This window comes from Chaetodon trifascialis, chromosome 10 (genome assembly GCF_039877785.1).
Source record: "Chaetodon trifascialis isolate fChaTrf1 chromosome 10, fChaTrf1.hap1, whole genome shotgun sequence".
Lineage (NCBI taxonomy): Eukaryota > Metazoa > Chordata > Actinopteri > Chaetodontiformes > Chaetodontidae > Chaetodon > Chaetodon trifascialis.
The window spans coordinates 17,144,342-17,158,711 of NC_092065.1; the positions used below are offsets into that span (position 1 = coordinate 17,144,342).

Consider the following 14,370-nt stretch of genomic DNA (forward strand, 5'->3'; position numbering starts at 1 on the left):
CGTTGTAGGCAGGAGTGAGACAGGTTATCAGCTCTGTTTAGGAGTTTCTTCAAAAAGACACATTTCAGTAGAAAAGGACAAGCTTGAAGATATACTGGCTCTTTGTTGAAATACTGTGTCGATCAATCTCCATTCAATCAGTACCATTTAGCTCAGGTGTTTGTGCGTGCATAACGTTTCTGTGTAGAAAGCAAATAAAAGGCAAGTGGAGTAAAGGCAGTTTACCGAGTGGGATTTCTATAAACCTCCATGTTGCCGATGGCACGTCTGAGGTCAAATCTGTGAAAATGTGGCATGTAGACAGGGTCAGACAGAATCTAAAAGATCTAGATGTCCATGTCTTGCAGCTTTAAATGCACATGCACCAAGTAAACAAAGATGCCTGAGACTTAAGCCAGTTTTCTCCACTGAAAAGACAAAATGGTTCAGATGAGTCACCTGAGGAATGTTGCTCTATACTGTGACAGGCAGCTGAATAAGTCTGATGTTTGTTCTTTCGCTCTGATCAACTACTACACTGTGTTTGATTTCTCACTCTATTCTACATACAGGGCAAATTTGACCTTTTCCTTTGTCTGTCTCTCTTTTCGGCAACCATTATCACAGCACTCCCCACCAAAATAACTCATGTTGGCCCTCTTTGTCAAACCAGAAACTTCCCCTCGCTCTCGTTCTCTCTCTCTTTCTCACTCTCTTTCTCTCTCGTCTTCACGTGTTTGCTTCAGGATCGCTGTAATTTCTGGAAAATTCTGCATTGCCACTGAACAGAACAATTATATATTTATTTATGTACAATGAAAATGAATGCACACTTCTTATATCTTCATGGAACAAACATTCAGAACGTTTACATTAGATTAAAAAAAGATATTTATATATTGGTGTGTGACAGGTAAGTAAAACAACTAGTTAACAGCTATTAGAGAATAAAAAAACAAGCAATTTATTACACAGTTTCCTCTCTATACATTTTGTCTAATCTAATTTTACTCAGGACATAGATGATTTTTTTTTCTACAGGATTACAATGTCACAGCAATGAAACTATATTCTACATACCATTTCAAAGCCCCCCAAAAGAAAACAAAAGGAACAAAATAGACAAACAAAAGAAAAAAATCTGTTACCTACAATATATACACAAAGTGCAAGGAGGCACTTCAAAATATCATGCTTTTAAGATAGTGGTGCAAAAAAATAATTATCATTTTATTTTATTCATGCTTCTAAAACCGTGAGATTGAACATAATAGTGGTCCAACACTCAATCCCCATCGATGATGCTATGGTCTGCATTGTCTCCACACTGGAGAGGTTTTTTTTTTTTTTTTTTTTTTTTTTTTTCTGTTTAATTTTCCTGAAGATCACAAGGTCATAAGATCAGACTCAAAGGGCCTGTTAGGGTGTCAGTGCTGTGCTCTGCAGCTCGCTGATTACAATTAGAAATGTAGTGACCTTCAAGGTTTAACAGTGTTTGCATGTGTGTTTTTATGTGTGCTTTTGGAAAAAAAAACAACTGGTGAACGTGTGTGTGTGAGCGTGTGTGCATGCTTGTTTGTATGCGCATAGTGTGCATCAGTCTGTGCAGTGTGCACAGCAGAACAGCGAACGTGCCGCTGGTGGTATCAAAGCACACTTCTGCTAGCCGAGCTTAAAAAAAAGGAAGGTGAAGGATGTCTTCTGAGAGTGTGTTTCAGGAACTAAAGGACAGAGTGCTGTGCTAAGTGGTGTGTTAAGTTTCCTAGTGTTATTTTAATTGGCATTTGTTTGAAGTGAACATCTCCAAGGCAAGGTTGTCATTAAGCGCAAATGAAAGGAAACAAGACAGGAGAGAAGGACACGATAAAGAATTCAGATGCACACCCACATCACAGAAGTCTCACCTCTCACTCATGCAGGCTTACCAAAAAAAAAAAAAAAAGAAAGAATTAACAGCCAGTAGTCCGAGCTTTGTTTGTGTGTCTTCAGATCTGTTTAAGCCATTTGGTTCTATGAGAGGAATACTTATATTATTACCTGATAGTTGGCAACATTCTGGCATAATGTGTGTGAAGTGTCCATTGTTCTGTTCTGACTTTCCTAAGAAGTCTTCGCACCAATATGGACACACAGCTGCAGCATCTAGGGTTTGTAGAAACAGTCTTGAGCTCTGGTGGCTAAAATATTTCGTTGTTTACCTTTTTAGGTCTGGCTAAACAAGAAGCTGGCAAGCAAGAGTGTTATATCAATGATCTGTCTCTGTTTGTGCAAGCCAAGAATCCGTCTGACAGCCAAGCGCTCTTGCGTTGCTTCTGTCATTTCTTTTTCTTTTCTTTTTTTTTTTTACATTTCTCTGCTTGTTCACCTTGTGTACTCTGTCAGTGTTCATCAATGTCTGTGCCTTCAGGTAGTACACAGGTTGAGGATCATTCAGCCACTGGAATGTCGTCTGATGTTTGTGTGCTTCCTAAATGTGCTTCCCAGCATGTGATCGCATTATAAAACGACTGTCTTTCATTGTCAAAGTTTTAAAAGTTGTGCTGTTGTGAGGCCTTTTTCTTGAAGCTCTAGTGAGCGAGTAAACATTTCAGGATTACATTTTTTTTTTCCCTGTAAAAGAGTAAACATACAAGCCTGAGTATTGTTTGCTGTTCCCTTATTGTGTTATTAAAATCATTTTTTTTAAACTTGGAGTACAACATAGAACATAATGAGCATGATTCTGATTACTCCACCGACTCAAAATTATCCTCATTGGCATTTTGGCTTTATTTGTGCTCTTTCACTTGGTTTGTGCTCTATATAATCTCTTTTTTTGTGCTAAGATTTATTCAGATTTGCTTGTTTTCACAACAATCATTTTGATGCTAATTTAATTTCGATTTTATTGGCATCACAAAATTCTCTTGGAGGTAAAGAGAAAGTAATAACTGGATAAGGTTTCATATTTAGGGCAGTGGTTTAAGTGTTGAGGCTTCATTGGAAAAATATCAACTGCTGTGCCATTCAGCTAAAAACAGACATTACTGTAAGAAAACTGAAGAATGTGTGTGAGCGACGTCATGGAGGCAGTTCAAAGGCCTCTGTGAGTTGATTGATTTTCTGCCTGTTTGGTCCCTATAATTGACTTGGTCATGTTCTTAACCCCAGCTCTCTCTCCCTCTCTATCACACACACACAAACAAGTTTTATATCTCACTCAGCGGGTGACACAAAGAAAATAAAGTCCCTTTTCTTTGAAGTCGACAAAACAGGAAAACAAAAGGGGATAAAAACGGGCTCCATGGTACGATGTGTGCTTTACAATTCCACTGTGACTGTGCTTGTAGGTTTTCCTGTTCTCCCTGCCTCCCACCCTTTCATACGTTTGCTGGACCTTAGGGATAATGGGTAATATTGGGCAAATGCAATCAGCAGTCAGACGCACTTCGGAGGCTCTGACAGGTTAAGAATCAAAGTTCTTAGATGAGAGACTGAGCTGAGGTGGAAAAGCAGCGGGCTCGTGCACGCACATGTAAAGCGAAGAGGTTCATTACAAACATTACACTGGCTGTCATGATTAATGCTCTAACTCCCACTTATCTTCTGGCATTTGAAGAATGAATCACCTGTGTTTATAAACGCATGAAACTTGGGCAATGATCTCAGTGCATTCCCGGTTATACAGACACTCATCTTGGATATGTCGAACCAAATGTAGATGTATTGCTACAAATAGCTTATCTAACTTTTTTTTCCTCTTCCTTCCCTCCCCAAGCCTTGAAGTATGTTGTGCAAGTATCTGCTATATAGGACATAGTTGTGCTCTAACAGGTAAAGGTATACCTCTGTTATCATTTCACAGTTAAGTGAATTAGTATTATATATCAGTCAGGTAGGCAGTTACAAAAACATTTAAAGGGACTAATAAAAAAAAAAGAAACTAAACTACATAAAAAAACAATTAGTAGTTCTGTTCTTGTGACTTTTTTTCCATTCACTCTTTTTTATCACCAGATAGGAAAGCTTGTGGAGCCCAGGAGCAGGGGATCTCTGTGCTGCCATTATTCATGTTTCCATGGTTCCTCCTCAACAAGCGTGCACTCCGCAGCAGAGCCGTTAGTGGCTGAGGTTACCTGTAAGCAGTTAGCAGGGAAATCTAAACAGTGGATCCAAGGCACGGACAAAAAGCACAGTTCATTTCTCATTAAGCTTTCAATCAAAGGGCTTATAATAACACTGTATTACTGATTCAATGCTCCCACTTATGAGATCAAATTACTAAAGGTTTCAGCCAAGCAATCTGATTGGCCAATCAGGCTTATAAAGCATGATTGACCATGATTTATTGCTTGCGATGCCATTTAAAAAAAAGCAACATTACCTACATGCTATGTTTTTAAGAGTTATTTGTCGAGGTAATCTTTTAAGATAATACAGATGACTGTAAACATTTCATAACTGTAAAGCCACTTAGGACATAATTCTCTGTAATTCTGGTTAACATTGACAATTAAAAACACAGCCTCTTAGGTATCATAAATATTTTGAAACATGCAAAAACTCCTGTTTGACGACTGAAAAGCATGCTTATGGTAGGCCTAAAAGTGGAGTTTCTTTTACTGACCTGGGAACGGACCACAGATTTATGATGACCAAAAAACTCAACAGGCAATGAAAATATATACATGTATACAAATGAATAAATCATAAATAAAACAGACAGATTACATAGAGAATGAGGTACAAACACTACAGAATGAATGCATTGTTGTGTTAAAGCTATTTTGCAAGCACTCTACAGTGGTTTGCATCTTTGAAAAAAGGGTTAGAAATGTAAGTTACAGGCAAAACAGATCAGACAAAAAGAAAAGTCATGGTGGATGCTGGAAATAGCAAGCCTTTGTGTCACATTCATATGTAAATGGCCATTAATAAATAGTGAAAGGAGGATATAACTTTACTATGGACAGATTACTCGTGTGACAGGCCAGCGTTGCTAAGCAACACCTGTCATCCTTTAATAAATGAACAGACTCATCATTAAACCTTTTCTGCCAGGGTCGTGTGTGTGTGTGTGTGTGTGTGTGTGTGTGTGTGTGTGTGTGTGTGTGTGTGTGTGTGTGGGAACAAGCTTTCTGAACTCCCAGATATTATTCTAACGGCCTGGAATACATTCAAAGACTGTATTCAAAGTGCATTGTGTTTTATATTCACAGCTTTCGATTTCACAACACAGTTCTCACAATGTGCAGAAATAGCTGGTGTCAAAATACAAAAACCCTGACTGGGAATGACTCAGTGACAGCGTGGTAGATGTGTGTATATAGGGAATATATGAGCTGCTAATTAACTGTAACATTTTCCATCTTTGCATTTTAAACCTCGAGGAAAGGATGAGCCTTTGGTAATAAACCTGTTAAACAGTTGAAGTCAGCTCCGTTTTAAGATGAAGCAGAATGAGCCACATCGGACATTAAGAGAGAACAAATGGGAAACGAGAACTAAAATGATTACAGAAAAGTGAAAACATTATTCTATCGTGCTGTTTTGGGGGGAAATGGATGTGTGCGCTTTTGATAGATAGGAGGGCTGCTAAATAATTCCTCAGGGTCATAATGAGGATCATCTGTCACTGCCTTTTGATTTAGAGCCAATCCCCAACAGGTTACAGACATCAGATTCAGCTAACTGCTTTATCCCTCATTTGCATGCACTGACCTTTAATCATTTTTCAGTTTGTTTAATTTTGGAATCCTTTTGGCAACAGCTCATAACATTTTGGATCTTCATTCACCACAAAAGCTGCTATTCCAGAAGAATGAAATATATACATGCACATGCATGTGTTGTTCTCTTGCTTCACTTCTGTCATAAAATAATATTGAATGTATTTACATTATGTACAAAGATGACATGAATAAAACAGAGTCATGCAAAGGTGCAGGGTGAGCATGCAACAACAGAGAGGGTTATATACAAGTCTCTATGTCTGTAAGCATTAATTGTACCTTGCATTCATCTACTACGACAGAATTGTTAGCAGTGGCGGTAGCGTTTGTGGTAGAGGTAGCGGTTAAGACGCACTGGTTGGAATTGTTTTCGTGGTGGTTCTTCATGTCATCGTAATAAGACTGGGTCTTCGTCATCATTTCAATGTCGTCTGATTTAGCCGCGTGCGCATCCAGCTCATCAAGCTCTGCCTTGGACATGTGGTACACGATGCCTGCACCGTAGGAGTCACCCACCACGTTCACCGAAGTCCTAAATCGATCCCTGATGAGAGAGAATCCAGAAGAGCAAGATGGTTTTGCATATTTTGTTAAATGACGAATATATGCTAGTAAGCATGAAAAACGAAGAAGCACACAGGGCATTCAGTATGCATGTCAAACTCACAGCAGCCAGTCAACAGCAACCAGCAGACTGATGTCTTGGGTTGGGAGGCCAACAGCAGTCAGGATCAAGAGCATAGTCACCAGCCCGGCACTGGGAATACTGGCTGCCCCAACACTGGCCAGGGTGGCTGTCAGACTGGATGAAAACACAGCAAAGCAGCACTCAGTCACATTTTCTAAACTCAATACACCTAATCATGTCCTCCACAACCTAGTCTCCACTCCCGCCACAACTCCTCAGACACCGATCAACATGAAATGGCTACACTACACAGCCGCAGATGAAGACATTCAATCTCTATGGTACTTGTATAAAGAGCAGCAGCCAAAGAGCATGAGAGTGGGTCCTCCATCGCAAATGAAGAGAGGTTTAAATGTGAACGATGGGATGTTTAATTGGAAGGTTCGTCGATTGATATGTCATAAAAATGTCAGGCTGAAGGTCGTCCATCCTTGACTCACTCTATTAACAGAAGAGCATTTGGGAAAGATTTGTAACAGATATTTGGTTGGTGTTGGTCTTCCTGCTTAGCATGAGACTCTACGCTGGCACATGTTGTTGCTTCCTTCTGGCGGTTTATTAGCTCAACAGTCCATTTCTTCTACGAAAATGCTGCTTTGTGTTTGCAGAACTGCATACTCAGAGCTCCATTTAAACCCTCCTTACATAGTGAGAATTACAGTTTCTTTCTGTCTGACTGTGTGCAGTCAAATTAGAATACATTCAAGAGGCTTATTTTCACACAGGGATTGTATAAACACCATGGAAGGTTGATCATTTCACAACACTGATGTTGGCATTTCATACAAAACAGATGTTTACGTCTCACAGGGTATCCCGGAGTATATTACAAAGGTAAACCATCATGAGTGTCTCCTAACCTGACAGTGACAATCTGACCAGGGTCAAGCTGGATGCCGTTCATTTGTGCGATGAAGATGGCTGCAACAGCCTCATACAGAGCAGTTCCGTCCATGTTGATGGTGGCACCGACCGGAAGCACAAAACGAGTGACTCTTTTGTCAATGCCCAAGTTCTCCTCCAGACAACGGAAGGTGACAGGCAGTGTACCAGCACTGGAGAGAAAAGCAGAGATGGTTATACTTTATATGAATTGTATAATTATCAGGAAAGAACTGCCCATTCATTTTGACCCTGACCTGGAGGCTGTCCCCAGGGCAGTGATCCAGGCCTGGAAGATGCCCAGGAAGAAGGTGAAGGGGTTTTTCCTGACGATGACAAAGTAGATGCTGGGGAGGAAGATTGCTCCATGGATGATGAGGCCAACAATCACAGTCACCATGTACATGCCCAGCTGCCTGGCCACCACCTCCAGGTCCTTGATGGAGATGATCTTACCACAGATGAGACAGGCAATACCAAAGGGAGAGTACCTGATGAGGCGGAAAAGTACTGTTATTTCTTACAATTTAGCTTTTACTCCAGAAAAGAGAGAATTTGACAGGGCACAAATTCTGCTTCACATTGTTGTAATCTTTTAAAATGTTGGGATGACATGAGAAATAACTTGACATTAACAGTTATTTCTGAGTCAAAGTAATTCAATGAGTTTCAAGATGAGTCAATGAGATTCTGAAGTGATACTAACCACATGATCATGATGACAAGTTTCATCACAATCTCATTGAGGATGTTGAAGAATTCAATCATGAGTCTGGCCTTCTCTCCCATCTTGCCCATGCAGATGCCAAATGCAATAAAGAAACCAATCAGACCTGTGACAGAAAATCATAAATGTGTCAACTTTGAGGACCACTGTGGACAGGTGAGATGACTACCACATGAGGGACTCGCTATTAGATGAAAGGTTTTACATTTACAGACAAAAAACATTAGGTTTGTCCAGATGTTTAGAATTCTGTAAATGCAATATAAATATCAGTTATATTTTCAGCCATGTTAGCAGCATGGCCCTATGGATGGGTATGTCAGTTGGCTGGTCCACGACTTTGGTCTATCTAAAAACATCTATTAGATGAATTGCCATGAAATTTAGTAGAAATATTCATGGTACTCAGAAAATGAATCCTAATGACTTGAAGAGAAATATCTTCTATGGACTGAAATAAAATTTGTACAGGCATCTCTGGTTCCCAGGTGATCTATCTGACTTGCAGCACCATGATAAGGTTCCCATTGGTGGTTTTGAGTGAAATGGCTCACCACTATTCGATGTATTGCCGTGACATTTGATACAGACACTCGTGCCTCCCTTAGGATGGTGACCCTTAAACTTTTCATCTAGTACAATCATCAGGTTAAAAAAGTTCAGCTTGTTGTATGTATACATTGGTTCATGACCAAATATCTGCATAACTAATGACACTCCCATCAGTGTGTTAATGTCAGCATGCTAATATGCTAAACTAGGATACTGAACATGATACATGCTGATATTAGCCTTTAGCTCAAAGCACTATTGTGCCTACAGTATATGCAGCCTCACAAAGCCATTAGCATGGCTGGAGACTCGCAGTCTTGTTTAATGTTTATTGTCCATGCGTATATTGTGAGTGTTTTCAGTTGGTTACATACCCAGAACATTCATTCCACTTTTGAACTGCAGGGACTTTTTGATGATGAACTGAGGCTCCTTGGTAATGTTAGCCAAAAGACCATCCATGGTGGTGGCATTGACATCCTCCTCAACGACCACCTCTACCTTCTTTGTGACCGTCTGGATCTGAGTTAATGGAGGAAAAGATGAGTTGATGAGTATGAGTTTGAAGACCAATACTAGCATCAGGTACGATGATCCCTATGACACAAGGCCACATTCAACTGTCAATAATCGTTATTGCAAATCAGCTTCTTCTTTGGTTGCCTTTATAATCCAGTGTCCATTTGTATTGCTCTGTTAATAAACCAACCAATCCAATAATAACAGTGATTTTCAGTTATCATAGACAGACTATCATAGACAGACTTTCTTAGCATTTAGTGCCTGTGCTGACACTCAAACTTCAGCTTTAAGCCATGTGTATCATCTTGTTGTTGTCATCCTCCATTACCTGTTGGAAACAAGCCTGCACCAGGTTCTCTGGGAACAGGTTCCTGATCAGATCAAAGAAGGCATCCAAGCTGGACACATCGTCATTTTTCTCGCCCTCGCCCAGATTCTCCTTCAGTTTGGGGTTGCCAGGGTGGATGGCTAACACCAGGATGACTCCCAAGATAGCAGCAATAACAGTGGTGGACATGTAGTAGACCATAGCTCTGGTGCCCAAGCGACCACTGGACTTGGCATCCAGACCGGCCAGACCTGCAGCCAAAACAAGCAAGACTGTGTTTACCTGGTAATTACTTGGACTTACTGAAAGGAAATGTTGACTTCATACTGCAAGCCATCAACGTTGGACAAAAAGACCATTAGGGAATTGCACAATGGTGTTCAGTCATGTGCATGATGCATGGCATGGTGCATTGCATGAAATAGTGTCAATTACGATTTTAGAATTTGGATTACAGTAATAACAGGGCTTTTTCCTTGTGTCTATTTGGGAGACGTATCACAGCAGTGAATGGTGTAGCCGAAGAACTGAAGGTTTATTTGCCCTTGTAATCAAATTCAACTGTACATGAGCTGCTCACTTGTGCCACCAAATGTAGATAAAATGCACCAGTAACATGTGTAAGTATGCAATATTCTTGTAATATTGTAATGTATTTGCCAATGACGATCAGTCAACACTGCACCTGTGATTAAACTGGAGATGATGAGTGGCAGGATCAACATCTTCAGCATCCTCATCAGGATATCTCCAGGAAAAGCAATCACCATGACAATATCTGGGTGGATCGGGGAGGCAACGCGAAGCAACATCCCTGCTACAGCTCCCAAGATCACACCTGAAGAGCAAGGAGGAGTGTGAGTGAGGGAAACTACAACAGAGTGTGAAGGCAAAAGAGAGGAGAATCAGGAATAAAGTCTGATATTTCGAAGTCAGAGAGAAGAAAATCAGATATTACATTTCAATAAAACATTTTAAAAAGTGAAAAGCCATTTCTTATGGGTGTTTTCTGTGCTAATGGGAAAGACTTAGATTTTATCTATGAAATAACAAATGAGACATGATTTTCTCCTTAAAGGTCCAGTGTGTAGGATTTAGTGGCATCTAGCGGTGAGGTTGCAGATAGCAGCCAAGTGAATTCCCCCTGCCCCACCCCTCCCTTTCCAAGGGTGCAGGAGAAACTACAGCAGCAGCAAAACCCAGGTTTTTAGCAGCCACGCTAGGGGAGGGTGAGGCAAGGGGTATTCAGTTGGTTGCAATCTGCAAACTCACTGCTAGATGCCCCTAAATCCTACACACTGGTCCTTTAAAGAGGACAGTGGGTTGAGAGGATAAAATAGAAAACTCTGAAGAGAGAGTAAAGCTCATAGGGGATTAAGATCAGATCTTTGAAGCAGTAGGGAGGAGGCCGAATGTCAGATTCCCTGGTGAAGCCTCTTTAATCTCTGCACACCCAAAATGTTTTTGAGGATTTTTCACTTTCTTGCAGGGCAACTAAAAGAGACTAACACTGAGATTCAATAAAGCGGAAAAAAGAGGTGCAGTAGCTGTCATTAATCTCAGGTTAACCTTGGACGTTTCTTCTTCCAGTGAGTTTTTTGCTACCTTACCTATCCTCTGTCTCCATTCACTCTCTAGAAACCCGGAAACAATGACATTTTAAAGATTGGCCCCTCTCCAACAAAGCCACTGTTGACCCTTAACATATCTCTTCCACTAAACAGTTCTTTTCCTGCCACACAGTATTTCTTCCCCCAAATTAAAGATGACCTCTGTGTGCTCCAACCCCCCTGAAGCCCTGCCTACCCAACCCAGTAGTTGGCCTCTGTCTCTCTGTCTCCCGCAAGACAAAACTCCACCCCCCACCCCCCACCCCCCCATGGCTGCACTTCCTCTGCTACCACACCGCTGCCAAAGATCACACAGCCTGAGATGCTGTTTAATAACACACACTGGAATCAAAAGCCCTCCAGCTTTTCTTTTTTTTTTTGGAGATTGTAAGCTGTCCTCTGTGCTTCTATCTATCTTGCAGTCTAGCAGCATCCTGCAGATTCTGCACACCCAATGGTTTTGGATGGCAGTTGATTTCCTGTGCCTTCTCTTTGGCCAATTTGCAAGTTCCCATGCAGGCTCTTATCTGCCAAGTGACAGATGATCAATGATCATGCTGGCTCACTTGCCTTGTGAGAGTCCTGCCAAGTGGGGTGAGATGTACACATTACACATGCTCACATAAACACACATCCATGCAGGCAGGATACAGACAGACGGGCGTACGCATGGCTAAATGACACATACACACATTTCGATGCATTTATACAGTTTTAAAAGGTTCAAGGCTATGCTTATAAAACGATAAGATTGGGAGGGACCACACAGCTGCCAGACACCACAGAATAAATGGTATGTGCTGGTTAAACACAAATCTGATTTAAGACCAATAACCAGAAATTGCATCACTGCTTTCATGCCTTTTCTTCTTTTCATTAAATCTCCCCCTGTGGAGCAGCGAGCCACCGCTATAATCAAGATATTTTTCATGCACCACCAGAGGCTGTTTGGGTGTCCAGCGCTGCAGAGAGCTTTTGATAGCAACAGGTGGCAAAGAGCTGGGGAAGGTCAGGACACCCAGTCATCTTACTGTCTGGTACACTGAGCAAGGACAGATGGCATCTCCTCCTCTTATTACGAGCAAGCTGCATAATCAAGGTCTGAGTTAACAGAAAACTGAGCTCAGTGGTGATCAGTGGCCATCTTTAGCATACCCAGCTTTTTATCAGGTCTTTTGGGAAGAAAGAAACAAAAATACAGCAGTGATGAGGTGACTTACCAAGGACGGTGAGTGTGAGCAGAAGGTTCTTGAACATCTTGGAGCAGATTTTGGCACATTTGGACTGAGGCCTGGCCTCAATGGGCTCCAGGTGACTCTCGTGCATCCTCACCTCAACTTGTTTAGGCATACTGTTGGCACTGCCACAGAGAGACAGAAGAACAAACGAAACACTCATTTACAAAATGCAAAACCATCCAGCTGAGCCCCTTCAAAAACACACGCTTGGTGGCCACACAGCATCATTAACCAGTATATGTGTATCATGTGGCCACGTTCTATCGTGTGTGGTCACTGTAAAACAAGACAATAAAGTGCAATAAAATGCATAATACAGAAATGAGATCCTCTGGACAAGCAATGAAAAATGTTAAGCATCAAAGTGTGTTGCCAAGCTGTCACTCCAACACTGTTCATGGTTACTATAGCATCCAACAGATGGAAGCTGACGACAAGCTGCTGCTTGTTAAATTGCAGTCTTGTGGGGCGATACTTCAGACAGAAAGCATCCCAAGTCAGTTTATTAAAAACCAAAAATCTGTGCATCTCTTAGGTACAGCTTTTTGTTAGAGAGTTTTGTAAAGAAGTTGCTCTGTGTTTTGATAAAATAATAACTGCCTGGGGTTTTGTAGGAATCCACTGGCATGTTTACATTATGTCATTTGTTCTGACTGCAATAACATTAACAATAGAAATGGCAGGAATTAAAGGTGTTCCATGCACAGATCGCTGAAATAGATTGTATTTTGAATACAAATTTCAAACCAGTTAAATTACACATTGGAATAGAAAATATCGTATCATGCCGTGTGTGTTTTATTAGTCAGTTCCTGTATGAGGTTGTTCACAGTGTAGACAACCAGAGACTTGCACTTGTGTGTCTAGAGATATAAGACGATGAGAAAGTGAAGCAGGTGTCAACTTGTAAAAGTCTGATGAAGTACGGGGAGAAGGAGCAAACATATTGCCTGTCAAGACTTAAAAACCCACTTATGCATTCTATCTCCCAGTTATAATCATGTCAGTACACTTAACAGCAACCAAAACCTCAAATACAATTGTAGGTAGAGAGGGCTCAGTCACAGAGGCTAATTCATTGTGTGAAACATGATTTCCTATTGTAGGCAGCACAGAGCAGTTTCCTGCGGTCCCGTTGAAGTATGAATGGGTTTGTTAGTGAGAAGAGAGCCAGCTGTGTCTGTCACATGCCGGTAAGGCAGGTGCTCAACAGCTCGAGCTGTCAGAGAAAGTCAGCGAGGCTGAGAAAGGGAAAGAGGCGCAGCGGCTTTGTATTCATCATTTCCTCAACCAGTTGCAGGAATAATCTATCAAATTGTCTTTGCTGGGCTGACATATTTTTTGTCTATGGGGAAATGGAAATGCCTGTGTGTTGCCATTCATCACCAATAAGCGCATGAAAATGTGTCCTGTGATGAATTACAAAGAAAAGCAAAGAAGAAATAATGCGGCTCTGACCCTTCACCTCACGCCTGGGGATCGTGGCTTAAAACTCACAAATGGAAGCCTCAGTGTTAAAGTTTTTTTGTCCTCACCCCCTCCCCCATAGTCCACAATGAAGTCCAACCACTTCATAGATATCAATCATGTTGGCTGTCAAGTTTTTTCAAAGCTGAAACTTGATCAAAGGCAAGACAGGGAGTTGAAATCAATAGGACACTTCCTCCCAACCAAAGGCTCTTTATGGTGTCGTTGTTGTGCAAGTGCTCACTAATAATTCCACTCGAGCACACACAGAAGCTCACACATTTACACACACCTCCCCCAGCTTTGTGTATTGCTGCATTGTGAGCTTGGCTATAGGAAGACCAAATGATCAGCTTCCAGGCACACAGATGGACCAGGCCTATCTCCTCTTGTTAATTTCAAAGTGTGAAATGCAGAGGACACAGCAGGCAAACAGTGGCCACAGTTAAACTCTACCTTATTTCAACCCTAACACAAAAGCTGAATGAATTAGCAAAACCCCTGAAATCAAACACTGAAAAATTTGCATTACCATGTAATCCCATTCCATAAGAGTGATGAGTGCTGCTAATTGAATTTTCACCCTTTTCTCCCACTTTCATTATTTTTAGCACTGAGGGAGAGGGGAGGCAGACGTCAGACATCACCGAGGTCAGACATTATTCT

General features: G+C 41.2%; 1 protein-coding gene across 4 annotated transcripts in view; it reads right to left on the reverse strand.

Annotated features, from left to right (window-relative positions):
• Positions 1-1,283: 1,283 nt before the first annotated feature.
• Positions 1,284-14,370, reverse strand: part of LOC139337868 (excitatory amino acid transporter 2-like) — a 29,968-nt gene continuing 16,881 nt past the window's right edge. For 2 of the 4 annotated variants that reach the window (XM_070972674.1, XM_070972673.1), the window contains exons 2-11: positions 12,220-12,359; positions 10,075-10,227; positions 9,390-9,640; positions 8,914-9,061; positions 7,967-8,093; positions 7,518-7,751; positions 7,239-7,433; positions 6,358-6,492; positions 5,970-6,234; positions 1,284-4,094 (exon numbers count right to left, since the gene is read on the reverse strand). In XM_070972674.1, the coding sequence (XP_070828775.1) occupies positions 4,023-4,094; positions 5,970-6,234; positions 6,358-6,492; positions 7,239-7,433; positions 7,518-7,751; positions 7,967-8,093; positions 8,914-9,061; positions 9,390-9,640; positions 10,075-10,227; positions 12,220-12,349 (1,710 nt within the window). In that variant the 5' untranslated portion in view covers positions 12,350-12,359 and the 3' untranslated portion in view covers positions 1,284-4,022. The remainder of the gene's footprint in view (positions 4,095-5,969; positions 6,235-6,357; positions 6,493-7,238; positions 7,434-7,517; positions 7,752-7,966; positions 8,094-8,913; positions 9,062-9,389; positions 9,641-10,074; positions 10,228-12,219; positions 12,360-14,370) is intronic. The other 2 variants (XM_070972676.1, XM_070972675.1) reach the window with 1 other exon arrangement.